The 27,599-nt window shown below is 39.0% G+C and overlaps 1 protein-coding gene across 1 annotated transcript in view; it reads right to left on the bottom strand.

The window, feature by feature from the left end:
* Window positions 1-12,030: 12,030 nt before the first annotated feature.
* Window positions 12,031-27,599, bottom strand: part of KCNB2 (potassium voltage-gated channel subfamily B member 2) — a gene marked incomplete at both ends in the record, with an annotated part of 165,182 nt that continues 149,613 nt past the window's right edge. The window contains one exon of the mRNA XM_082284397.1: window positions 12,031-14,190. Within this exon, the coding sequence (XP_082140523.1) occupies window positions 12,031-14,190 (2,160 nt within the window). The remainder of the gene's footprint in view (window positions 14,191-27,599) is intronic.

Here is a 27,599-nt window from a genome sequence, read left to right as displayed (position 1 = left end):
TAGAAATTACAAGGAAACAAAACATGCTGATTATCCAAAAATCAATTTCATTGTTAACTGGGGGAAAACACTGAAGTGAAACTACTCACAGAAAGCAGAGGTAGCAGAGTATTTATGTGGTGGTGCCTGTTTAAATCTGTTTCTTTTTTATTCATTTTGTGGGTGAGAATGTGGTCTCAGACATGAAAAACAGTAGCTACTCTTTCCTGTTATTTTTTAATACTATAAAATTGATCTTCTTTCTGTATGTACTAAGGTCTTTATTTCTTTTGATTACTGGGAATGTTATTTTGTCCTCCCCAAGAATTGTGAGTAGGTTTTGACTTAGTTTTGAAATATTTAGTAGAAAAGTTGGAGCTTTTCTCCCATCTTACAAGGTAAACATGTGAAACCTGCTTGAAGTTATTAAACAGGATTTGCTTATGTGCTTCTGATGAGAAAGGTGGTCAGGTAAGCAGGAGTGGCTGATAATTAAACCAGTAGTTGTAATGTTGCTGCTAAAAGAAACTTCTTCCTTTGGAGATGTAATTGTTCATACTAGAGTGAAATTTTGGAGATGTAGCTGTTCATACTAGAGTGGAATTATTCCAGTCTATGTATGTTTTAATTTACTGCCAGATACATAAGCCTTGCAACAATCCCAGTAATGTGCAGGTGTTAGCACTTCCATTTTTCTGTGTGCATGGAGAGTGGTGTTCTGGGTATGTGACTTATTTTGTTTCGAGTATGAATTAGAGTTGTGAAAACTGTGAGATCTTTCTGCTGTGCCTTGGTGAGCTGAGAAATCTCTCTAGATTGTAGCTATACCGTAGCACAAATGGAAAATATTGGAGAGTTTTGGTTTGCAGACTATGGTGCTAAGACAGTGCCACATTCCATATGTGCTCTGTGCATGTGTGGGTGTTTTATGTGTGTGTGTATATATATATATATATATATATATATGAAGAGTCACTTGCTCAGTGGTCAGCAGACTTGCCACTGAAGGATGAGTCACAGGTATAAGATGTTTGTTACCATCCTGCTAAAGGATTGAAGAACTGAAAACCCAGCTCCTTTCTAAGAATGGTACAATTATGCCAGCCTCTTTATATATTGTAATGAAATTATTAAATCAAAACCAGTAAGAGATTGAAACAGAAAAGGTGGTAAATACAGATGGTTTCTTGAGTGGCTGAGCAAATGAATTCTACTTCTTTATGAATCTGTGTTTATGTCATTGAATGCCTTAGTGTTTACTAAGTTAGGAAAATTTCCTGAAGTTGGGGCATTCATAGTGGCTCTTTTAACTGTGGATTGTCCAGAGTCTAATTGGACTAAAGCTCACTGTGAGTTCTTTTCCATAATGAATGCCCTAAACTGCAAAAACATCTGAAGAAGCCTTTTTAACTTTCATAGCATGGATATGAATAATGTACTGATACTTGACAGTCGACAGCTTGCCTCTTGCCATCCAGTAGAAACAAATTGTCATGGGAATGTATTTTGAAGAATAATGGCAAATTGCCATTTGAAAACTGCAACATAAGAGAACAAATCATAAAAATAGATTTCTTTTGCAAAGTAAAGCAATATTTTCATTAGTAGCTTCAATAAAAGTGAATGACAACATAACTCAACCTGAATGTTTTATAGTAGGAATACCTAAATGGTAATTAGGTAATTAGCAGTGATTCACAATAAATTGTTGCTGTGCCGATTTCCAGTGTGGGAAAGATGATAATATGTAGAATGCATGAGAATGAAAGGTGAGAAATAATAAATTAAACTTATTTATAATAATGTAAAAATGTTATTGAATGGCACCATTCCTTCTGGTGCTGTAGGCTTGTAAGTCTTTACTTTCTGCAAATAAGATATATTTTATAGTTATGGTAGTTCAACATTATTAAGTACTTTTTAAGCCCAAAAATGCTTTTTTAGCAGCATTGAGTAAACTCTTGTTCCCTCAGGGCCCCCTGAAGTGAACTAACAAAACTGCAGATAGTTTTTCCTTTTCATATGATTAATAGTGTCTGTTTTTCACCCAATGAAAATTTGCATTCAGAGAGTCAGCAGAAACATGGTTTTAGCCTATACAGTAAATTAAGGTTTAACATGCTATCCCCAATATTTAGGTTGTTTACTTTCCTAATATTTATATCTAGAAATGCTAGGGATTTTTTTTCTCTGAATAGATTATGGCAGGGTACTTTTTGTGGTAACCTAGTGCTATTTCAGTATTTTGTCAGTATGGTCTCTATTGACCTGCTCTATTCCTGGTCTGCCAAGAATATTTCTGTCTTTAGGACCTAATCCCAACCACCTATCACACTTGCCGGTTATCATAAAATACTTTTCCGGCTTTCTAGCTGCATGTTCAGCAATAGGTCAGATTGCACCAATAAAATAGTGGAGATTTTCTATATTTTATTTTCTCTCTAGCATTGAGTCACTTCCTTTCATAGGCTGCTTTGGATCTGGAATGAGATGCTGGGGTTCTGTACTGTTTTTTGAAATGTGCTCCACAAGAAAGAAAGGAGGGAGAGGAGAAGATGGGAAAAGATGAAATGGTCAGAACAGAAAGTTTTCCTAAACTCATGGCATGATTGAAGAGATGTTGAGCTAGGAACTACAGAGGTGTATCTTGGTCCCTTGACTAACCAGTGCTTTTTGGAAAATGATTCCACTTTTTTTCTCCTATGTGACTTAGTCTCCTTTCTGCACAACCAAAAGCTGAAGAGGCCAGAGTCTTGCTGCGGGATGGAACCATGTGGCAGCTGGAATGTGCATGTAAAACTGAAGTTTTGCAAATACTCTTGGGTACCATGACTAGATGTGTGGGCTGCAGACTGCTTGGTTATTGAATTATATATAACCCCCCAAATCCTCTCCTTAAAAAGCAATTATTTAGATGAATGCCAAGAAGAGATTTGGACAAGCAATAAGAAGGATGTGTTTGTTTGTTTGTTGTTTTTTCTTTAAAGGAAGAAGGAAATTGGGAATGTGTTTGAGGTAGAATAGAAAGATTGAACAGATTTAGATTTATGTACAGTGCTGCACATTCATAGAGGGAACTCTTAGATTAAAAGCTGAAAGGGTAGAAGTTCTGCAGTGCAGTGAATGGTGTATTAAGTGATGTATAGCACAGTGAGGTTGTGAAACTAAAGCATCTCTATGCTCTCTCATAAAAACTGTAATCAACATGGTCACCAAAGGGACGAACTTGGACTTCCATTTTTATTTCATTGCAGTGCTGCTCAGATGCTGACATTAAAAAATAGCTTTCTAATTTGAAGACGAGGGAATTATATTCCGTATTTTCTGAATGGTAGAGATGCTCTATTATAGGTGGATTTGCAGCCAAACCTTGCTTGTAAAAAAAAATCTGTTATTTTCCTGACCCATCTTAAAGGAGTAAAATAATTTCCACTATAATCTAAAATTTCTCCTGGACAAGAAATTGGTTTATCCACTATGCCTAAATATTAGGCTGAGGTACCTAGGTTTGACTAGCCACAAAAAAGGCTGCTAAATCTTTCCATGCTTCTGCTTTCCATCCTGCAGGCAATACTGTTTACTCACTCTTGTAAGGTCATTTGAGGCATTGTGTCTATGACAGTGTGAGTAGTAATTAACAGTAATTGTGAACAGAGAGGGAGGAAAAGGCTTAGAATCACTACATTTAATTTTTTTAAAAAAATAATGGATTCTGATTTTATTTGCATAGCAAAGTGATTAATTTCTGTACATATTGTCTGTCAGAGATTCCTGTATAATTTTGTTAAGTAATGACATCTAAAGACACTATGGATTATTGTTTTGGTATATATGCAATGTTCAATGTAAAGCGGTTTCATGAAGAGAACTGAAATGAGACACAAATGATTCATTTACACATTTATTTACTATCCTGCTTATTCTATCAGACTGAAATGGAGAACAATGCATTTATTTTACAGACATTTGACATAAATTAAACAGATATTTTGATGTTGAACAATTGTACAGACTACAACATGCATATTAATATGTAGATTGGTGCAGAAATACTTAGTTGATCAGCAAAATCTAGTATGACAAAAATAATAACCACATTTCCTTTTTTATGAAGTTAAAATGCAGCTGATATGGAAACATTGATACGAATACCACTAAATGTGAGAAGGTATTAGTCTAATGAAATCAAATGGTTAGTTGAAAAAATAAAGCTATTGTCAAAGTTTTATCTACAAAAAGAAACGAAATCAAAATGTTTCTAACAAATACAATAATAATGAAAAAAGCGTGTTTGATGCAATTACCATTGCAAAATGCCCTATTATTCCCCTGCCCCACCCCCAAATACAAACAATGCATGAAGCAAAAGCAGCATATTCTCCCACAAAATGTCTGGGGCATTTTGTAAAGGCAGATGAATGAGATGAGACAAGACTTATCACATATACTTTTATCTCCTAGTGACAGTACTTTTAAAGAAAGATACGTTATTCATAGAGCAATGTATGATGAAATGTTGCTAAATCTGTAAAACTGAACAATAGTGAAGACACTGCTATCGCCCCAAGAGAACTTGAAAAAATACTGTTGTGCTTTTTTTGTTTGCAGCATTCAGAGCATTCACAGAGGAATACAAAGTAAAGTTCATTAAACTCCATAAAACTAATAATAGTCATGCTACTGTATCTATGAAACTAACACAGTAATAATGTATAAACATGAATTAGTACATATTTAATTTGATATTTACAGTGGTCTTAAAGCAATAGGCTATGTATTCAATGCTCAGCTTCTTTATACACTAATCCCTCCATGTTTCAGCTTATCAGCATGGCTGCTTTGATTGTTGAAAGGGTTGTACAGGTAAAACTCTGCAGACTCTGATAATTTAGACACAGAAATCCAGAACTCTGCATCTGAGCAGAAGTACCCGAGATTGTCCCCAACAGTAGGTTTATAAATTTTTTTTAAAATGTATTTTGTAATGTGTTAGAAACTGTTCCTTTTGCCTAATGCTATAATATATTGCTCCATCCTTCAGCTTTATACAGGCAGAGTTCCCACTGGCATTCTGCTTAAGGACTTCAAGAACAGGCATAAATGTCTTGTATTCTGAACCTCCACAGAGGGATGCTATCTGAGCAAAACTTAGAGCAAAAATATCACTACAAGACGTATGTCCTCCACCTTGAAATGGTTAAAAGAAGTAAGATAAGGAATTGGCTTTTTGTTCCTTGTGTTACCGTACAAGGTATGTCCCAGACATCAGAGCAACTAAGCACACAATCAAAACCCTACTAGTTCCTCAATTTAAATAAATTTCAGCTGGTGATCCAAATAGGAAGATATCTGGACATGGCAAATCGGCACAAAATACTCAAGCTGGGCTTCTGATCCTCCATCAATGCACAGCAATTTGCTTTTATTCATACCAGTATAAAGTAAGTGTTACTGTTAAGTGAAATAAAGCTACTTGCAATCAGTTTAATCATTCCACTGATTTTGGAGTAAGTCAGTCTAGTGCTGTCTGTACTGTCTTCATCAAATGTAACACCAACTTTAGCATAAATTGACTGTAGAAATATACAGTATATGGAGTTTTATCCGAACTACAAAACACGACTATACAAAGGTTATCAAGATTTTATTGTTTAAATTATTTTATGTGGGTTAACTTGGGGAATGCACTGGGAACAATTTAATCTTTGGCTACATATTGCTTTTTTTATGCAATACCACTGATGAAAATGGCAAAATTTGCTTGAATAAGGGCTTTAGCCAAGAGCTACATGGGCTGAAGACAGTAGTCATGGTAGAGATCTATGTCTACATTAGCAAGTCGTACAATATGAGCAGATTTGTTGAGGAAAACGGTTTGTGCTGAGAGTTTGCGCTACATGTATCAGGGTGCAATTTTTGGACTGGCTCTCATCTGGTACCAGGGCCCGAATGCTTTGTCCTGCCTGCAGCACATCTGGTGCCCTCATGGAAGAAGTCTTCTGGTTCAGCTTCATCTAAAAGTCGTCCAGTTTACATGGTGCAGATTGCTTGGTTGTGTGAACCAAAGCATGAGAAGTGGGGGTAGCTGAGAGATTCATGTCGAGAGCTCTCCTGATTTCCTCTAAGATGCCAGTGTAAACAGAGTCATAGACTTCCAGATTTAGAAGTGTTAATTACTCTTGCTGATGTTAAATATGTATTTAAATAGTTACTTGAGTTAAAAAATTACCCTTATGAAATTAATGGCACGGACTGCTCTTAGATTCATGGTTTATGTTAATCACAGGACTACAGTCAGTGTCTAAGGTGATGACAGGTCACCATTCTGTTCAGTTGATAGCTATAATTAGGATAATCAGCTTTCTTGGATCAAATGTTAGCTAATACCATGTTTTTTGGCTACTTTTAAGTAAAAAGAGCAGTAATATTTGTGTGCTACTTCCTTGTTCCATAGTGGTATTCATCAGGATCTGCATTAGGTGTCATAAAAGAAAACTAAATATCATTCAATAATAATATAGGACTATAAAGAATACTGCTGTTTTGGAAGAAATCTCCATTTTACTAAAGGGTAATACTTCCTAAATATCATAACTCAGCATTTTAAAAAAATACTGTTTAAACCTGCAACAAAATAAATACAAAGACAAGTATATTACCCCCACCTGCAGATGTCCCATAGTGTATGATCACTGAACAAGAAACCATCACACAATGCAAACAAAATTCTTTGTTTCCTTTTTGTCTGCCAGTTACCTAACCATCTTTTGTTAAGGAAACTGACAGAGGACCTACAAAGGGTTTGGCTCCCAGAACACCTGATCCGTTTTAGAAAGCATTTCAGCAGGAGTTAAAGCTGAGTGCCACTAATAAAACCATGTTGGACAAGAGACAAATATTCACACTTAGCCCGATGGCTCTCTTAATAGCATTTGCCAGTCAAATGCTTTTAAAAAAGTTCGTTCAAGAACACTGAAAGCTTTTGTATGAAGGATGGGGACACTGTGGGGACACTGGAGAATTCAGAGTACTTTACAACTAGAAAATGAGGAGAAGTGACACTCAGTTCTTGTTCCTTGGTTCAAATGCAACAGAGTTCATCTGGCCATTTGCACCACACTATCAAAGCACTTTCCTGAGAAACAAGACACACCTATCATCTTGTTGGGTGGGTTGCCTTCTGACCATGCCCAAGAAGAAGAGAAGGTTGATATTTGGAGGGCAATGGGAAGAGATCCAAAGATTAATAAGGACAGCAACAGTGGTATCTTATTTTTCAGGAAAGTCTTCTGAAAAACAATTACAGATCAGATGTTAATGTGGCAGGCAAGTGGATAATAGCATCACTGAACCTGTTGGTTCTAGGTTAAAAATTACAATGGAGTAGGAGTGGAATTAAATATTTTGCTACTGGCATTTTTACCTCATTTAGTGTGAACAAGGCTTCCTTCACATATGTTTTATTATATCTCTTTTTATATAGTACACTAAAACATGCCTTGTTTACTTACAGTTTTCTGCCCTTCTTTCCCCTTTGTGGTATGGTATTTGCATTTCTTGCTTGATCTGTGCTGGCTACTTTGAAAAAAAAAGGATATTTTTTGCAGTTTTCTGCTTCTAAAATATTTTTGCATGATCAAAATATTTATTTTCTATCCAAGTGATTCAAAAATTATTTGAATGTAAAAGCCAATCAGTTAAGCCCTGGACATTTTTACCAGTCTGACTGTATTTGCAATAGAGCTTCAAAAAGACAACTGTCTTTTGTACGGGACCGAGCTTTAGAGGAGGTTGAAACAGTTAATTAAATAACTTGAAGGTAAACATTGAAGGAAACAGAAGCTCAGTCAACATGTAGGGGAAGAGGTCTACTTTTAAAAGAACTCACTGTTTTTCAAGGAATACAAATACATTGCCCAGTATTACCTGTTAGGAAACAACTCCCGAAGCCAATTGTTGTTTTGATTTATGAATGTTATAGGCAAAAATAGAACTGTCTGTACACACTTTGGGTTACATAATAGTGTGCTGAAAGGCTCTTCATGTCCGTTGCTCTAGTGTTAGATCAGATATCACCTCTCTAACATCATTAATGTTTGAATTTTGAGACCAATTGTGAAGTGAGGACACAGTGCATTACATTGCTGCATTAGCACAGAGGCTTCTATATCCTATACAATGTAGCATTAAAAGGCCTTTTGTGTTTTCATTTAAAAAAGTGTATTTTATATAAATTCGGTAGTGCAAAAACTTCCTACACCATGTTACATTCTTCACATAATATACTTCCCCTGTAAACAGCTTTCCTGTAGGAACTTCCTTTGCAGTTTGTGCGATATATTATTCCCCCCACCCCCCACCTAGATTTGGATTAATGTGACTATTACTCAAAAACTCTTCTAATTACTCCGTGAACATTTTTTAAATATGTGCATTTGGTTTCTTCATTGAAAAGGAATTAAAACTTTGATTCAGGATTCTGCAGTTAGTAAAAAAATATAAAAAATAGATGAATTGCAAAGCTATCTCCCTGAACATTCTTCATTTTCCAGTGATGCAAGGAGTCAGACCCTGTTCAGGTGCACAAAGGAGTCACTTCTTCCTAAGACTCCTTAAGTTGTTTCAAAATTGCACAGCTGTCATTAGAGACTGACTCCAGAACCCAGACACATTCTCTCCTTACTGTGGTGAATGGGTAGTAAGTCCGAAATGGCTTCAAAGTTTTAGAAAACCAGAAAAATATATTTGTGTAATTTTGCATAATTTGCTTCATATCAACTCATGATGAATGAAGTGATCCTGGCCTGCACTTCTTACACCTGCTGTACTTGACAGAAAGCTAGATCCAGTCTTGCAACTGCTCAAATAGATGTTTTAATCAGGAATTACACAGGTTAGGTATTCAGAGGTGGATCCTGTGTATGCAGTCAAGACTGGAAAAACCACATGTCTAAACCTGTGCTTCCGGAAATAGTTTTCAGCTTAGTCAAAAGTAGATAACAAAATTATACCAAAATCACTTCTAAAGCTTAATCATTTTGCTTCTAGTATTTCAAAAAAATAAAGCATCTGTTAATAAAGTGAATTGCATTTCTTTTGCTTTCAAAATAAATGTGCTTCTCTGAAAACATTTAAAATACAGCAGCAAATAAGGGCCTGGTCTTTCATGTGATTCATATAGTTAAAGCTCCTGTTGATTTTCATCAAGAGGGAGAGACTACAGTCCTTCTCATTTATTTTTCAGTCAGTCCCTTTTTCCACCAGACTCCCATTGGTTTCAGGGGAGATTCATCTGCACAAGGATTGAGGCCTTGACTTTACCCCTTTTAGATTTTTAGTGATTTTAATAGGCCAGAATCAGGTTTACATGAAGTTTAGCTCAGGAGAGCTTAAGGAATTAAATCTCTGTTCCTGCAATACGTTCCCTATGTCTGGACTCCTCCCTTTCCATCGAGTGGCATAGGTCTAAGGGGGCTTTTCCAAAGAGTAAGGGTCACCTGGGAGAAAAAGCACACAGAAAGAACATGACACAGACCTCAGTCTTGCCAGAACAACACCATTTTCTTGAATGGGAATTTTCTGTGGATCCAGAGCATGGGACCAGGTCCCATTTGGTCTTAATTTGGACTTCAGTAGTTCACTAGGATGTAAAGGCAGATTGAACAGGCCCATGTGATTTCATAAAACTGCACATAGAAAATACAAACCAACACTTCAGGCATATAAAAATTGACTGGCGTTTAGTTTTAGTCACCGAAAAGATCTAGAAAGTAAAAAATAAATGTAGAAGATTAATGACCATAAAATATTAAAAAGCTAAGTTTTGGGACAGTGAGACACAACATGATTGAAAATTGTTATGCAGAATACCATATAAATACATAAAACTGAATGCAGCAGCAAGTTGAAATGAACTGCAATTAAAGACAAAAAAAAAATTTTTATTTTGAGAATTAATGACCAGACATTGTTTGAAAAAAAAGACATTATATTCTCAGTTATTCAAATGACTGAAGAGACACCTCAATATTCTCTTGTTACAGAAATAAGAAAACTTAGGGAAATACAGAAAACTTTCAAAAAAACCCCAACTGAATGATTGTGCTGTGCTCATTGTTTGGCCCAGCTACCAGGATCAATATTTTGGAGCTGTTCAAACTTGCCTCTTTTCTATATGCCAGGCTTGAGTGATGTCTGTGGCATCGACCCAGCCATTTCAAGCAAAGGGCAATGTTGCAACAAAAATGCTTGTCCCTTTACACTGAATGCTTTAGGTGCCTGGTTGTTACTTATTCAAGCGACAGAAAAAGACATGAGTAAAAATTAACCTAGGTGCCCTATGGTAAGTAGAAGCCTGCTGTTCCAAACCATGCATTGGTTGGTCTAGAGAACTTTTAAGTCTTCCTAAAATAAAAAAAAGGGAACATTTTGTAGAACATGTCTGTGTAACTGCATACATTTGCTTATGATTAGAATTCATGAATTGAATAAACTTTTTATGATTTAGGGAATTAAAGCAATCTATAAGCTTTTTTTAATATATTATAGCATAGGAAGCTATGGATTCTGGATAAAATAAAAAATAGCTTTTTTGAGACAGTGGTTAGATGGTTACTTTGTAATGAAGGCTTTGGTTCAGCAGCTTTCTTTTACAAAGCTGGAGAAATCAGAGAAATGAAAGATGCTTTGGCAGTTGTCAGTGGAATGATTGATGTTTTCCTTTATTTAAATATAGTGGAAATCCTATACTCCGTTTCAGAACAGCTATGGAAGGATGGGTTGAGGCATATTTGGTGAGTCAAGTGGTATTTTCTGTCAGTCCAAATGATTGAACTGAAAAACACAGACAAGCTTTGGCGTATGGAAGACCTGAGGCAAATCACATGTACTTGAAGCCTCTTTTTCTCCAGCTATATGATTTATGATAACAAAAGGTACCACTTTCCCCTACAAACCTTGTCTCTTATGTCCTTACACCATAACAACTTCAACAACATTGCCATTACTGAAGTATGAGCACTGCATGGAGGAAAAAAGGTAAGAGATCAAAGATCATGTAGAAGCAAATAGTGTGAAAGGAAAAATAAGAGTGTGGGAAATATTTTTTTTAATACCAAGTTATATTCTAAGAAGTTGAACACTTTTGGATATATCTGTATAGCCGTTTGGCACTATTTATTGCCACGGAAATAACGCTGATTTTTAAATTTTAAAATGGAACTTTTTTTTTCTCAGTTATGAAATGTTGGCAGTTTTCTATAAAAATATCAAATGCTTCAAGTTCTGGTCATTAAATCTTTTTTTTTCCTCATAGGATCATTAATTAAGCTGACAAAAGCAATAACTGAAGTTCTGCAAATAAAAAAAACCCATCATGATTTACAGCACAGATAAACTAAAGATAAACTGTAGTCCTTAATTAACAGATATACTCATGAGCTTTTTAACAGAAAGCAAGATACATGAGATGCTTTAAGTAGAAGTTGCAATTTTGCAACATAAGTCTGTACAAAACCTCCAGGCAGCACGCTGTGAAGGAAGTACCTGTGTCCCAGGAAATGCTTTTTCCATAAATCCTTGTTAACAGTAGCTTTCCCCCCAACCCCAAACTATTTACAAGTATATGCATTTTGCAAGCTCAAAGCACCTTGTTTCAGATCTTTATGAATGCATGCATTGACATTTCATCCTTTCATGTGCAAATTCTAAAATTCATTGTAACCGAGGAAAAAAAAATGCTAAAAGAGTTCCAAACCTGTCTACAATCATAAATGAAAGGATCAAAAATGTCAGATGTTGCAGACCACTGGCTCCTAATAGAGCTCTCTTTATTGTGTTCACCATTCTTGAGTAATTTTTTCCCTGTTTTTTTCAGTTTGTTACAAAAAGCAGTCTTTTTTTTTTTTTAATTAAACAGTATTTAAACTAAACAACTCTTCATGCCATGCAAAAATAACATTTTATGCACTTTTGTTGAGGCTTTCCATGTTTTAGTTCATAGGCATTACTAACTGTTTTAAGAAAAGGTATTTTTATTGCTTCTGTAACTAGTCACATGCTAGTTTCTCGTGTGGGACAATAACCAGTTTCTCCTGGACTTGAATGAATTTCTGGAGCAAATAAATGGTTTTCCATTTTGTGACCTTCTTGGTTACTGTCTGGCTTTACCTCACCCACAGCATGGTAAATGTCTTGAGTACAGTTGTGGCTCATGCTTTTGGGTGAAGAGGTGACCTGTGGCTCCCCTGTTAAATTGTTGCCATCACTGTGTTTATCCCCACAGCAATTTGTCTTGATATCCTGTTTTTTCTCATGTTTCATACCATGTAGCTCCATAAACTCTTCTTCTTCTCCAGTGTCTATTTCAGTGAAGCTCCTCCTCTCTTTTGAAGGGAAAGTGAAAATTTTTTGTTTGGGAAAGAGAGGGGATGATTTTTTAGCAGGTCCCTGACAAAGTGCAGATGCATCGGCACCAAGTACAGGTCGTTCACCCTGGGGGGAATTTTCTTCTAGGAGAATGGTGCTGATGTGCTGAGGGGTAGCCTGTGTGAAGTCTGCTCCTGCTGTCACTGGCAGTGGCCTTGCGGTGCTTGGTGGAGTATGCGGAGCACCTCTATTGTCTTTAAAATTAACTTTAAGGGATCTAGATTTTAATGGGTTGCTACCTTTCAGGGAACTTTTGGGGCTTTCCATGGCAGTGTCAAAATGAAAATGACCATGTGAAACAGTTTGGGGCCCACTGCCATCACTGGTAACAGGTCTGTTGATTGGATTATAGTCAAAGGTGACATCAGTTGGAGAAAATCCTCTGTCTTTTGCAAATGGTATAAACTGAGAACTTCTTGCTCTTTGGTTTTCTTCCATATTAACAGCATCAGTTGGAAATCTCATTTGCAAGTGAGAGCCAGGAAACAGAGAGAGGGGAGACCTCTCTGTTTCCGTGAAGTCAGTTGCACAACTGGCAAAACTGTCAATACTGGATGTGCTTCTCATGTCCATTACGATGTCGGCGGGCCCAGCTGGCAACGGATCTCTCTGACCTATAACTTCTTCCATTTCTATTTCTTCCTCATACATGGGTGGCTTTGCTGACTGGTCTTGGTAACCAGCATTAATATTAGGCTGAGACTGAGTTTTAGTAATTTCATTATACAGCATCTCCAGTTTTTGAGCACTGAGGTGCTGTGGGCTGGAGGAAGCTGCAGCATTATTTAATTGCTCCTGGGAGTCTTGTTGACTAACTTCTTGGTACTTGTTTTCATAAGATTTGTTTGAGCTTGTTTCAGACATTGTCCTTCTGGCCCATTTCCACCGGCTTGGGGACAGGTGGCTGTTGTCAGGTGTCTCCTTTGGATTGAGTGGTTCTCCAAGCTTTCCTGAATCTACTGCTACATCTATCATTTCCATACTGCGAGCAAAGGCATCTTTTAGATTCATGGAGACAATACTGCCATTTCTTTTAGCTCGCTCAAGTGCTTCTCTCCTCTTAATTGCCTTCTCCTGTCTTTTCTGCTCCTTATAAAACTCTGAGAAATTGTTCACAATAATTGGTATGGGCAGGGCTATGACCAGCACTCCAGCGATACAGCAAAGTCCTCCAACTATTTTACCTAATAAGGTCTTAGGATAAATGTCACCATATCCTACAGTAGTCATAGTGATTGTTGCCCACCAGAATGACGCAGGAATACTTGTAAATTTTGTAGCATCCTCATCCTTTTCAGCAAAGAATACAAGACTTGAAAATATCATTATTCCCATGGCTAAAAATAATATTAACAAGCCCAATTCATTGTAACTCCGCCTGAGTGTAAAGCCTAAAGACTGAAGGCCTGTTGAATGTCTGGCGAGCTTAAGAATCCTTAGGATCCTCATAATTCGAAATATCTGAACCACACGTCTGACGTTTTGGAATTGCAGGACACTTTTATTGGACTCTGTGAGGAAAATGGTGACATAGTACGGCAAGATAGCCAGTAAGTCAATGACATTTAATGGGCCTTTGAAGAACTTCCACTTATTTGGTGAGGACAGAAAACGCAAAAGATACTCCATGGTAAACCAAGCAATACACACAGCTTCAACGTGTGCTAGCTGAGGGTTGTCATTTGGCTGCCCAAATTCATCTATTACTTGAAGTTCTGGCAGTGTGTTAAGAGACAAAGCAATAGTGGACAGGACGATGAACAGAATGGACACAATGGCCAAAATCTGTAAAACAAAATAAACAATGTTTTGGTTAGACTGATATAAGTGTACTTGTTAGGGTTTGATTAAATCCTTTCAAATGTGCATGTGTCAAAAAAACACAGAATGGTGGAAGCTGTTTTGGCTACTGCATTCATTATTTTGTTTCATTGTTTTGCATTCTGCACAGAGAAAACATTAGACTCATCTTAGACATGGTCAAAATTTGATTGCTTTACTGCCTGCAGTAAGCCAATTCATTTCAGAAAGCAAGCCACGACTGGTCTTACCATTTTAAAAATACAATAGGAGGTGATATTTATTACTGCAAGTCACCAAGTGAAGGATATATAGTTCCTGCTAATGTGCAGACCATTAAGAATTTTATGCATTAATTGTAATTATGGAAAACTTTATACAGTGCGGAGAATTGATTGGGGAATACCATGTGTAAGATGGTAATTCAGTACTATATAGTGCACACTTTCGTAGGCAGGCATAAATTTATGAGCTGAAAGTCAAAGTTAAGAAGAATAAACAGGAAGCATTGTTCAGGAGATTAGTCCTGCTGAATTGTCATGTCTGGACAAATTTCAGACGCTACAGCGATTGAAGGTATTGATCCTGAATTAGGTTGAGACCAAGATGTTAAAAAGTAAGTAGCATGAAGGTGAACCGAGTTTCTCATAATTATTAAAATGTGTAAGTAGACAAAGACCTCCAAGAAATAAAATTTTGCTTTCTGTCTAAGGAGATAGGTTTTATAATATATTTTGTCACTCATTTTCATAGAATCATAGAATCACAGAATCACAGAATCATGGAAACATTAAGGTTGAAAGAGACCTCCAAGACCATCAAGTCCAATGTTTGACCGAACACCGCCATGCCAACTAAACCATAGCAGTAAGTGACACACCAGTTGTTTCTCAAACACTTCAAGACCTGCTGATTCCTTAGGCACCCTGTTCAAATGCCTGACAACCCTTTGAGTGAAGAAATTCTTCCTAATGTTCAACCTGAACCTTCCCTGGCACAGCTTGAGGCCATATCTTCTCATCCTGCCACTGGTTGCCTGGGAGAACAGCCTGACCTCCACATGGCTACAGCCTCCTTTCAGGCAGCTGTAGAGAGTGAAAAGGTCTCTCCTGAGCCTCCTTTTCTCCAGGCTAAACACGCCCAGCTCCCTCAGCTGCTCATCACAAGACTTGTGCTCCGGACCCTTCACCAGCTTTGTTGTCCTCCTCTGGACAAGCTCCAGCACCTCCAAGTCTTTCTTGTAGTGAGGGGCCCAGAACTGAACACAGGATTCCAGGTGTGGCCTCACAAGTACCAAGTGCAGGGGGATGATCACTGCGCTGGTCCACACTATTTCTGATAAGAGGCAGGATGCCATTGGTGGTCTTGGCCACCAGGGCACACTGCTGGCTCATGTTCAGCCTGCTGTTGAATAGCACTTCCGGGTCCTTTTCCACTGGACAACCTTCCAGCAACTCTTTCCCATGTCTATAGCACTACATGGGGTTGTTGTGACCAAAGTGCAGGACCCAGCATTTTGTCTTGTTGAACCTTATACAGCTGCCCTTGGCCCATCAGTTCAGCTTGCCCAGATCCCTTTACAGAGCCTTCCTGCCCTCCAGCAGATCAACACTCCTGCTCAACATTGTGTTGTCTGCAAACTGACTGAGGGTGCACTTGATCCCCTCATTCAGATCATAGATAAAAATATTAAACAGGACTGGCCTCAATACTGAGCCTTGGAAAGTCCCACTAGTAACCAGATGCCAGCTGGATGTAGCACAATTCACCACGACTCCCTAGACCCGGCCATCCAGCCAGTTTTAACCCAGTGAAGAGCACACCTGTCCAAGCCATGGGCTGCCAGCTTCTGGAGAATGCTGTGGGAGACAGTATCAAAGGCTTTATTGAAGTCCAGGTAGGCAGCATCCACAGCCTTTCCCTCATCCACTAGGCAGGTCTCCTGGTCATAAAAGAGATCAGGTTGGTCAGGCAGGACCTGCCTTTCCTAAACCCACTGTGTCTAGGCCTGATCCCCTGGTTGTACTGTTTGTGATGTGTGATTGCTCTCAAGATAGTCTGTTCCATAACCTTCCCCAGCACTGAGGTCAGGTTGAGAGGCCTGTAGTTCCCTGGACCATTCTTCTGACCCTTCTTGTAGCTGTGTGTCACACTGGCCAACCTCCAATTGTCTGTTCTTGAGCTCTATACAGTTGAAACACTCCCTAACGTACAGAGCCACCCCACCACCTCTCCTTCCTCACCTGTTCCTTCTGAAGAGCTTATAACCATCCATTTCCACACTCCCACCCTGTTTCCATGATGGCAACTACATCATAGCTCTGCTGCTGCATGATGGCTTTCAGCTCCTCCTGTTTGTTACCCATACTGTGTGTGGTGGTGTACATGCACTTCAGGTGGGCTATTGATTTCACCCCCAACACTGGCATGCTGCCCCCAGGCTCATCTCTAGCGAGCCTGGTCCTATCCCCACCCCCCTTCAAACCTAGTTTAAAGGCCTCTCAATCAGCCTTGCTAGAATCCTTTTCCCCCTTTTAGATGGGTGAACCCCATCTGTCTCCAGCTGGCCTGGCTCTACATAAACTGCCCTATGATGGAAAAAAGCCATTTTGATAAAATTCAGGCATCTCCACACCTCACAGCCTTCCACTTTGCCTGGAATAGCTGGTCATTGTCTTTTACAGAACCAATATTATGAGAAAAAAAGTGAATATCAGAGAACCTCATGGCTTTGCCAGAAATTTTAGTTATTTATACTCTAAGGAATATGAGCAACTTTGAGACAGTGAGCAAAGTGTTAAAATGATGCAAAAATTATTATAACACTTGGAAAAATATATTGTTTTCATTGGAACTCCTAATTAAATCCAGGTTTTTATTAGAGATACTAAAATAAGTTGTTTTCTGTTTTAAAGCTCAGTTTAAGCTTATTCATAAAAGCATTTACTCTCATTTCTCAGAAATGGTACTGTTAAATCCATTTGGTGATGTTTCAAGGACACACTAAGTCTGAAAAAATTGCTGGAACACCCAAGAAGAGTTAAACGCAGCTAAGAAGAATGCAAGTGTGAAGAGTAGATGCAGAGAGACTGGTCACAATGGTGATAATGGCTCTAGAGATAGAAAGGCCACCTCGCTGTAGCTTTGAGAAAAATAGCAGTAAACTTGTTTCATCTGTGGGTTATCAAGCAGATATTCAGCTCTCTATGCACAAACTGCAGTTGCTCATGGTGTGAGGTGTGTATTTGGCATCATGTTGTACTTACGTCTTATGTGCTATCTGGCCTTTTCCAGCTTCTAATAGTACAGAACAAGTATACAGCTATCATCTTTCATATTCTAAGGTATTGAAACATCTTTATTTGAATTTTTCTCTACCAGTGCTTCTGGGCCTGTTTTGGTTTTGTTTTGGTTTTTTTCGGGTTCTTTTTTGGTAACTATATTTATTGGAGAAATTAGATCCATTAATTTCTCCTGACAAGTGAGTTGTGGACCATCTGTCTTTGTCCTTCTTACAGCCCATTAAGAAAACATCCTCAGGTTAAACTATCCTATTTAGGTGGGCTATACATTCCTTTAAAACTTCTGCTAGCAACATCAGCAAAAGAAACCAATCTTAGTAAAGAATGAGGGCAGTAATTGTGCGTATGTAGGCAGGGCTGATTAATGAAATTTGTAGCAATGACTGAGGCAGACAAAAGGCAACACTATAAGAGACCAATAACTACCTTTCAAACTGTGAAAGTCGCCTGTATCAGATTTCACTGTAATAAAGTTGGAAGCTTAAATAAGGTGTACTAGGTTATCCACTTCACCTAAATGACTGTGAAATAGCTAATGCAGGCTTGAGTTCTCTAAAATACTCAATAACATAATTATACTTGCAGAATTTACAGAACAAATGAACAAGGCACAGGTCTGAATTGTTGAGCTTGCAGTTTCTGTCAAGCTGATGAAGCCTCATTGGGGCCAGAATCAGAATGCAAATAACAGGATTGGAAAAAGCTGTATAATACCAGGACCCAATTACTTGACATGCATTATTCTTAAAAAAAAAGACAAGTATAAGAATGTATCTGCCCAACTTCCATCAAACTCATTTTAATTAAGAAACACTGGCATTTTGGTCTGCCATAAGGAATTTATTTTATGCCTAAATGTTCACCAGCATACAAAAGATCCTAGAAAAGGGGTGAGTCAGTGAATAGCACCCCCTCTTACACCATGTGACATTGCTAAAACTCCATGTATTTTATACATCTTGGACACAAAACTTTGCTGTTCAGAGTTGCCACCCAGGGTGTTTTATTGAAAGCAAGCATCTATCTGTTTGTTCCAGCCATTCCTTCATACACTGGTAACACAAAAGCCTGAACTCTCCCAGCTTTTTGAATAAAATATGCAGTATAGCAAGCCTGGAATTTTTAGTGTTTTATATATATCACCTGCAAGCATGAGTCTGTTCTTGGTGAAAAAAATTTACAGCAAAATAAAGTAGTTTGTTTTCTTCTAATGTAAGAATCTCTAGCTTTTATTTGTTTGGGACTTTTTTGTGTAATTAAAACAGTGCATCATTCCACACACAGTATGTTTTAATTATTGCAATTGATTAGATTTCACAACTCATTAGGCAAAAAAATGCCGGGGGAAAACTCGGAAGAACAAGAGCAACTATGAGAAAAAGAAGACGAAAAGAAGTCTCTATTCTGAGTCTACATAAAGAGCACTTTGCTGATAGTACTATGCTGGTAAATTCTCATTGAACAGATGTAGATTGTATTAACAGAAGCATAGAGTTTATAAGGAAGACCTGTAGCAATCTGCTAGGCTGGTTATGCTGATACAGAAGAGTAAAGAAACCACCACTGACTGAATCTTTCCCAGCAGAACTTCCTGTTTATTACATAATGTTTCTGAAACTGTATTCTGGACTGAAATGCCTGGAAATTTTGCATACTCCAAGTAATTAATCTATGACCACAGTTCTTGACATACTATTTTTAACCTGCATTTCAGAGTATCTGTTAAATGACAGATTCTGACAGGTTATGTCATTTAGCTACGGTACTACAAAAGCACATAAAAATCCAGATCCTCTTAAACTTTAAAAATATTTCCTTATAAATGGCTTTTTTTTTTCTAAAATAATGGACAGATTTAAATTTCTTTCTTATGGGCTGGATATGAAGCATTTGAATCTGTTAATGCAATGAATAGTAAAACATTCCTTGAGTTAATGATGCCATCTTAACAGCCTTCCCCAGATGCTGTTGTTTCTAATTTTTTGGGGGCAAGACTGGTAGCAATCTCCTGAAAATGTATTTTTTCCCAGTATTAAACTGCCACTAAAAAGTGGCTTTTTTTTTCCTGTGCACCATCTCATTGGTTACTACTGCCAGCAGTGTGAGGAATTCTGCATAAAATGGGCATACAACTGAGGCAGAAAATAAAGGTGTAATGGAATAGCCTTCAAATTGTTCCTTGCTATTCTTCAACGACTGATATGATATGTGAAAAGGCTTCTGCTAGAACTGACATGCCAGTGTAATTTTTATGTACAGCAGAGAAAAAGTATGCATCAGGTTCACACTAAAATATAGCTGCTGAGAGGTATTTCAGTTGAGTCCTACTGATCAACCAGTAGAGTATGTTTGATTAATACAGGTTTCAGTCTGGAATTGATGCCTTTTCCCAGTCTTAAAATCAAGAGTCATACAAGGTTAGAAGGGGAAAAGGGATTTTACCTTGGTATTTATTTTAAGGATCCTGAGGTGCACATGTCCAGGTCATATGCATCGAAATGCACCCCGCCAAATTCCCCCCCTCCAAAAGATCTGATATAACATTGTAGGTCTTACTAATTAGCATAATTATAAAAAATTCCCCAATGAGAGGCTCAAGTGAGCCCCCCTCCCCAAGGACCCTTCCCCTGGATGGTTCTATTTTGGTTTACAGAATGTGTTCTGGAGAGGACCTTGGGGTCTGGGGCACACTGATCCCTAGCTACGAAGCTTCTAAAATGTTTAAGTCTCTTAGCTTGACAAACAAGTCCAAGAATGCAGGCAAAAAGCACTAGGAATACAGAAATTGTAAAAAAGGTATAACAGAAGTATAAAAGAAAAGGCAAAAAATCTTCATGGCATCAGAATCAGGTAAGACTCTATTAAAATGGTGTTTCCTTAGTCTTTTTTTTTCCTGGGGTGGGATCTAGGGTAGAATCTAGACCATTTAAATAATAAACAGTAATACAGTCTCATACTTTTCAAATTTCTAGCCTCCACAGACACTGAAAATTATCAGGCTGTCACATATTCTTCTCTGTCTGCATTTAAATGTATGATATTGTCTTCACATAAAGTTGTCTGGCAGTATCTTTAGCTCTGCCTTTAGAAAATCTCAGAAAAAATTGCAGTTGTTCAGCTTTTGAAAGGCTTCTGGAGAACCGTATCAGCTTTTTTGGGCAGTTAGCTATATATTCTCAGAAACATCTGCCCTTGAGAAAGAGGTGTCTTGATCTAGACTTGAGCAGATAGATATCTGGAGTTGGTCTAGGTTCTTCAGATCAACCTGAGAGCTACCAAGTGCTGTAGCCTGAAGGTCATGCTGTATCTTGCATGAAGGTGTCCTTAGCTCGTAGCACAGAGCTCCCAGCTCCAGCCACACAATCCACAGACTCACAGCCACACTGGCAGGAGCAGAAGGTGAGATCATGGACATTTTAATTTTTCTGAGCGAGTAAGCCCATGAAGGTGGAAGACAGATTTATTGGTAGGCTTGATGAGAAGCTTATAGAAATTAGTTTACATCGGCAGCATCCTTTACTGTGAGGTGTCTTCAGATTGTGATACTGAGTTTGCAACTGAATGGACAAAAAGTCTTGCTCAGTAAGAGTGCTGTCTTGTACATCTGTCTGAATCTGTGTGCATTCTGATCTTGACATCTGGGACCATCCAAATGAGATGCACGTTGGTGAAGCAAAGACAATGCTACAAAATTGAGGCACCTTGCAGCTCTATTACCACATGAAGAATTTTAAGATTAGTCAGGACATCAGTCTGAAGACATTTAGGAGAAGGGGCCATTATAATGTTCTTCTGTGACACAAAGGAGAAGAACAAGGTCATGATACAGCATCTCACTCCCTGGTCACTCAATTTTCTCCCTCCATTGTGTCCCTGGGACTTCCCAGTTACAAGCATCACCTCTTGCTTCTGACCCACAATTCTACATCATGCTGCTTTGCAGAGGGGACTGTACTCAGCTCACACCTGTAATTCTGCATTCCCAACATGTATCAGTGTGTCATAGATCTCATCATGGACAGTCTGATAGACTTAAAATTTCTTTGAATCTAAGGTTTCAACAGACCACTCTCAAAGAGTTCAACAAAAGGCAAGACATTTTGGTACAGTCCTTAACTGGCTAATGCTTTTTTTTAACATGAGGCCTTTGGCCATGGGACATGAAAAAGGAGACAAATAGAAACACATCCTACTTGGATTTACTCCAAACTGGAACACAATGGAGCTATGGCAAACCTTAAGCATGCCAAATCTAACCAATCTCAATAGTCCTGCAACAGTGAGAATTATCTAAGAATAGAAGTACATGTTTGCAAATGCTCCTTGTCTCAAGTAATGGAAAAATTCATTTCCAGTTACTGAAAGAGTTTAATTTTTGGAAAAGAAGAGAGGGGAATAATTTAACAGAATAACATAAATTTAGTACAGCCTACAGCTCTATCATTGTTGCCCTTCCAGGAACACATCTGATAATAGCTCTGACAGCATGTGTAATCACTGAACAGCTTCTCTCTGCTGCTCTTGATCTCCTTCCTTCATGACATTATTTAGAATTCTGACCTTTGATTTCCCCCTTTTTCCTAGATAAGTATTATTATTAATATTTTAAGGACCTGATTTAAATGTTCTTCATTGCTCTTTCAGGGATATTCATTAAACCTCTCATTAACCACATATACAAAGGTTAAGCTCTCAGTGTCGTATTTATCTGGTGTCTAAATGATGCACAGTCTTTTCTTTTGGTCTCTTTGCACTGGGATGGCTCTCACGTAAAAAGCTTTAGAAATACTCATTTAGGAGGCTTTCATGATTAACTTCATGATTAGATTTCATGACTAACCCCATAAGCATATTTGTCATATTGTCATATGTCATATGTCATATACAAATATGTCATATTTTTAGATATGAGATTTGTCTACTAGTTCATCAGTAGATGAAAAATCTCTGTCTCCCGTTTAGCTTGACAGACTATGAAGATAGTGAGCTCAAGTGCTTCTAGATGTTTATTTATGGTTTAATGAAGTTCATTGGTGACTTTACCTTAGGAGTGGCAAATGTCCAGGGATGTGCTGTCCTATCAAGCTCACCCAGACTGGGAGCCAACATATGGAACCACCTTTTTTTCTGTAATGCGGTGTCCTTCAAGTCTCTGTCTGAGGAGGTTCAAGGCAGGTAGGAGTTTGTTGCCTGCCAATTCCACTATGCATGGCAGACTAGCAATGATAACATCAGGAAGATCATAATCACAGTAATTCTAGTGGAAGGGGTGATAACAGGTAGTTAAAGCTGAGATTTTGCCACTAGGTAACTCAAACTTCTCCAAGCACAGCTGTAGTCAAGCAAGGTATTTTGGAACTGGCTAAGGTAGGTTTACCCGACTGGAGATACTGCTTCTGTCTTGGCAAAACCTTTACTTCAGAAGTTCAGTCATAAAGCCTTTCTCTGTAGCTGATATACTTCGTGCTTGAGAGCACTGCATAAATTCCATTTTTTTTTCACAAAGCCTTTCGACTACTTTGTGCTGACCTTCCCATTCCACAGATGAATATTTGCCTTAGAAGACCTAGTATCTCAGAGGGAATAAATCTGCCTAGGAAAGGATATTTTGTTCTTTGAGACTAACAAGTATCCTTCTGCTTTAAAGTAATAGCAGTAAAATGCATCTCTCCTGCATTCTGTTGCAGGTAGATTACTGTTTATCGTATTTATGCTATTAGGATAACAGGATACACCCCTCTGCATCCTGGGGTGAGCTAACTGTGTTTACTTAATGACTTGATTATTGCTTTAGGGAAGGGTGGCCTTGGGCTTTGCACCACCAAGATTTTCAGCATAAGAATTTAGTAAAACATTGGTTTGAGAATTTGATTATGGCTGAGTCTTGAGGTGGTTTTGTATAAGGCAACTCAGTGGGTAATATGGCAAATGAGAACTCTGGGAATGAACTGAGTCTCTGTGAATCTGAACACAGGAACCATTAAAGTCTCTTAGAACACTAGGGGCACATTAGGTACAAAGTAGAAAACTAAGTACAACACTGCAAACATTTGCAGGATGTATTTACTAAATATTGCAACCAAAAAGTGATTTTGGAGACCAGAAAAATTGCAATATGAACAAGTAATAGAAAATGGATTGCAAATGGGACTGTCAGCTTGATCTTTAGCACAGCCCTGACAAAACCTGTGCTTCATTATGGGCAAAAGTTGAGGCTAATCCTGGGGGCATCTGTTAAACTGGCAAAGATGGGAGACCTTAAGTAGCCACAGATGAACACAGTCTTCATAGTTTGGGAAGAGACATAGGTATTCAATTCAGCATCAGTGGAGACAACCTTGAATACTGAATCAGCACAGAGCTAATAAGAATTTTTTTTTTTTTAACAGATTAAGATCCATATCTAGTCAGCTCTAATATTTTTTTTGCTGTTGTTGAACAGCAAAAAGCCATTTCAGCTGCAGGCAATAAATCAATTATTTCATGATAAATAGCAAACAGTCCCCTAGGAATTAATGTAGAAGAAATGGCACATCTAGAGTAAATGTAGGTGAATTGCTTTGGTTTTTTTTTTTCACTAGGAATTGGATAAGCCCATGAATTTGACTGTCATATTATTGACAGAAATAGTGCTAGTATCTGCCTGAAATTATAGTGTGGCTAGTTTAATCAATTAAATATTTTAATGTAAGGTAGTTTACAGTGAAAATAAAAAGTGTATCTAGCTAATGCTTTCTTTGCTCTATAACAATGTGAGAGATTTAACCCCCTTACAGATGATCACAAAAAATTAACTTAAAGAATCATCTTAAAGGCTTTATTTATATATCGCTTTTTGGCCTCCTAAGAATTATTTCTAAATGGAACAATTTGCTTATGTGGGTAAGCAAAGTCACCTCTATTTATCAAAAATGAGTGAGATGTCTTTAACAAAGTTCCTGCCTGCCCTCCTTCAGAAGTGTTCTAAACCTTTGACATATTTTTTTACATTTAGGTTGTTTTTTGTACTAGCTATCTAATTTTTGGGTAGTGAAAGCTGAGTATTATTACTTAGATGAATGTACTAGACTCTTCTAAGTTTGCACTGAAGTCATGACAAGAAGCTTGCCGTTTCCAACCCTTTTGCACAGCAGACCATATGCAAGATCTGTTCTCTGCTACTTGCGTGCACAACAACATTGGCTGCATTACAGGAATTTCATTAAAAAAAAACCAAACAAACAACACCCGAAAAAACCCACAGCGAAACAGCGCAGCCTCCAGACCCAAACAGGGAGGTCGTCTCCAGAAGCAGCTGGGCTGGCTGCCGGCGGCCGCGGGAGCGGAGCAGGGAGCGGAGCTGGAGCGGAGCAGGGAGCGGAGCAGGGAGCGGAGCAGGGAGCGGCGCTGGAGCGGAGCAGGGAGCGGCGCTGGAGCGGAGCAGGGAGCGGCGCTGGAGCGGAGCAGGGAGCGGAGCAGGGAGCGGAGCAGGGAGCGGCGCTGGAGCGGAGCAGGGAGTGGCGCTGGAGCGGAGCAGGGAGCGGCGCTGGAGCGGAGCAGGGAGCGGAGCAGGGAGCGGAGCAGGGAGCGGCGCTGGAGCGGAGCTGGAGCGGAGCAGGGAGCGGAGCTGGAGCGGAGCAGGGAGCGGCGCTGGAGCGGAGCAGGGAGCGGAGCTGGAGCGGCGCTGGAGCGGAGCAGGGAGCGGCGCTGGAGCGGAGCAGGGAGCGGAGCAGGGAGCGGAGCAGGGAGCGGCGCTGGAGCGGAGCTGGAGCGGAGCAGGGAGCGGAGCTGGAGCGGAGCAGGGAGCGGCGCTGGAGCGGAGCAGGGAGCGGAGCAGGGAGCGGAGCAGGGAGCGGCGCCGGAGCGGAGCTGGAGCGGAGCAGGGAGCGGAGCAGGGAGCGGAGCTGGAGCGGAGCAGGGAGCGGAGCAGGGAGCGGCGCCGGAGCGGAGCTGGAGCGGAGCAGGGAGCGGAGCAGGGAGCGGAGCAGGGAGCGGAGCAGGGAGCGGCGCTGGAGTGGAGCTGGAGCGGGAGGCGGGACCCGGCGGGACCCGGCGGGGCCGGAGCTGTCCCTCGGCCCGGTGCTGACGCGGCACAAGTGGTGCGCCCACACTCACTGTAAACCCTTTTTACTCTGTCACCTTACTTACATGAAGGTATGCGAAGTATGCAGCCTAAAAAGATAAGTCTGGGAAAATAAAGATAGCTCTGGCATAATATTTATTTCTTGGGAAAAAAACCCCCCAAACATTTAAGGAGGTAGGAATCTCACCAAAGGTGAGGTGTTTCTTTTTACCACTTGCCGTTTAGTAAGTTACTACTAACACCCAACAAATCACGGCAGAGATAAACAAGCAGGAGTAATGAAAAATCAAACCCCAATTGCTTAGCTCTAGCAATAGAGCTTTAGCATAGGCTGTTGAACGGGTTTAATGGGGGAAATCAGCACACCTGATATACAGATGTATTCTGACGCCACCTATTTTGATATTAACATTCAACTTAAAGCAGAAAGCTGGACGTAACTGATTTTGAAAAAGTGGAAACTGGAAATCAAATTTCTTGGTTCTCACTGTTTCTATTTGCCATTTAGTTTTAATGGAATTTGCTTACACTTGGGACCTCAGGTTACTAGCCAAGACTGTACACTTGAGTCTTAATTTGCTGACAAACACATTAAGACTTTTGTTTAAACTGTTCTCATTCTATCATCTTTTTACCATTGACTAAGACTGTTTTTTAGTCATATATTACAGTGAGTAGGGATGGCCTTCCTGAAGGCAGATATTATCTATCAGATACTCAGACTTATTTGAAATTATGACAGGCACAAAATTCAGACATAATCTTTTTTCACACTTTTAAAATAATTTTTCTATCTTGGCTTCATGTCAATTTCTATAGAAATTTCAGAACTGCCCCTCTCTAGAAACATCTATATTAATGTATGGTTTTATGTAAAGGTTATGCCAGTATTTCCCAAACTTGAGGAATCAGAGATATTGTTAGGAAAAGGAATCCAGCCTGTTGTTCTTTGCAATACAGTAATTAAAGGTCTGCATATCTTAACTGTCATTTCCTTATGTTAGATGTCACTCCAGGATTACTTTTGAAACTTTATCTGTAATACTGCAGTTTCAAACCCTTATTAAGGCATGATGTATGCTGTAACACATATACAGAGTACCAGTGCTCTTCAATAAATATGTAAATGTCCTCACATCACATTTAGGAAGGTCAAATTGTAATTGAATACAGACCTGATTCACAAAATATATTATCTATTATTAAAATACTATTAAAAGGTACTGCTGATGCTGCTGTGAGCTCAGAATAACAGGATAGTATATGAGAATATGCCTGTAAATTATGGGAATATTCCAGTTTAGGGCTGTAATTCAGGCTCTGCTTTTAGCACAAATACCTCAGGCAGGTGCTGAACAGGGTGTTCAAAGAATGTCTTTTTTATCCCAAACTGTGAATTGGACAGAAGAAGGGCTGAATATTCCCTGTTCTACAGAAGACTGGTTTTGTTCCGTCACAAATAAATGTCTACATGCTTATGGTCTATTACAATTAGGGTCTATCTATGTTACAGGGCCTGTTTTTTTCCTCAGGAAATCAAAAGGAGGTTTGCTTTTGCCTTTAACCAGAACGCACCAGTGGAGTTTGAATATTTTAGTCAGCTCTGTGGGGGGGAAAGGGAGGGCAGTCGGACAAGCCTTAGTCTAACATTCTGCATAAGTTTTGGTATTTTTCCAATTTCGTATTTTAACCAGTAGATGTCTCTGTTTTATCATGCAGCTGTTGACAAGGACACGCTATTCTTGTTGTCACAACACATATTTAGTAGAAGAACCATGTGTTTCCTATGGAATGAATACACGTGAATGCGAAAATGACGACTTAATGCTCTCAGCATACCCTGACCAACCTAGGAGCTATTTCTTTGTCCTGGGTATCTTTATATTTGAGATCCTGGACTAGGTCATCAGAGAGAAAAAGTACTAGACTGGATCTACACTGAGTCCTGAACTGCATCAGAATTTTTGTTTGTGGGTTGCTGCATCTTGGTCAGGTGCTCTCTTGTAGAAATCCCTACAGAAACTGTTAGG

Source organism: Coloeus monedula, assembly GCF_965178545.1.
Source record: "Coloeus monedula genome assembly, chromosome: 1".
In the NCBI taxonomy this organism is placed as follows: Eukaryota; Metazoa; Chordata; class Aves; order Passeriformes; family Corvidae; genus Coloeus; species Coloeus monedula.
The sequence above is the reverse complement of the archived record's forward strand: the minus strand, read 5'-3'. Positions and strand labels throughout refer to the sequence as shown.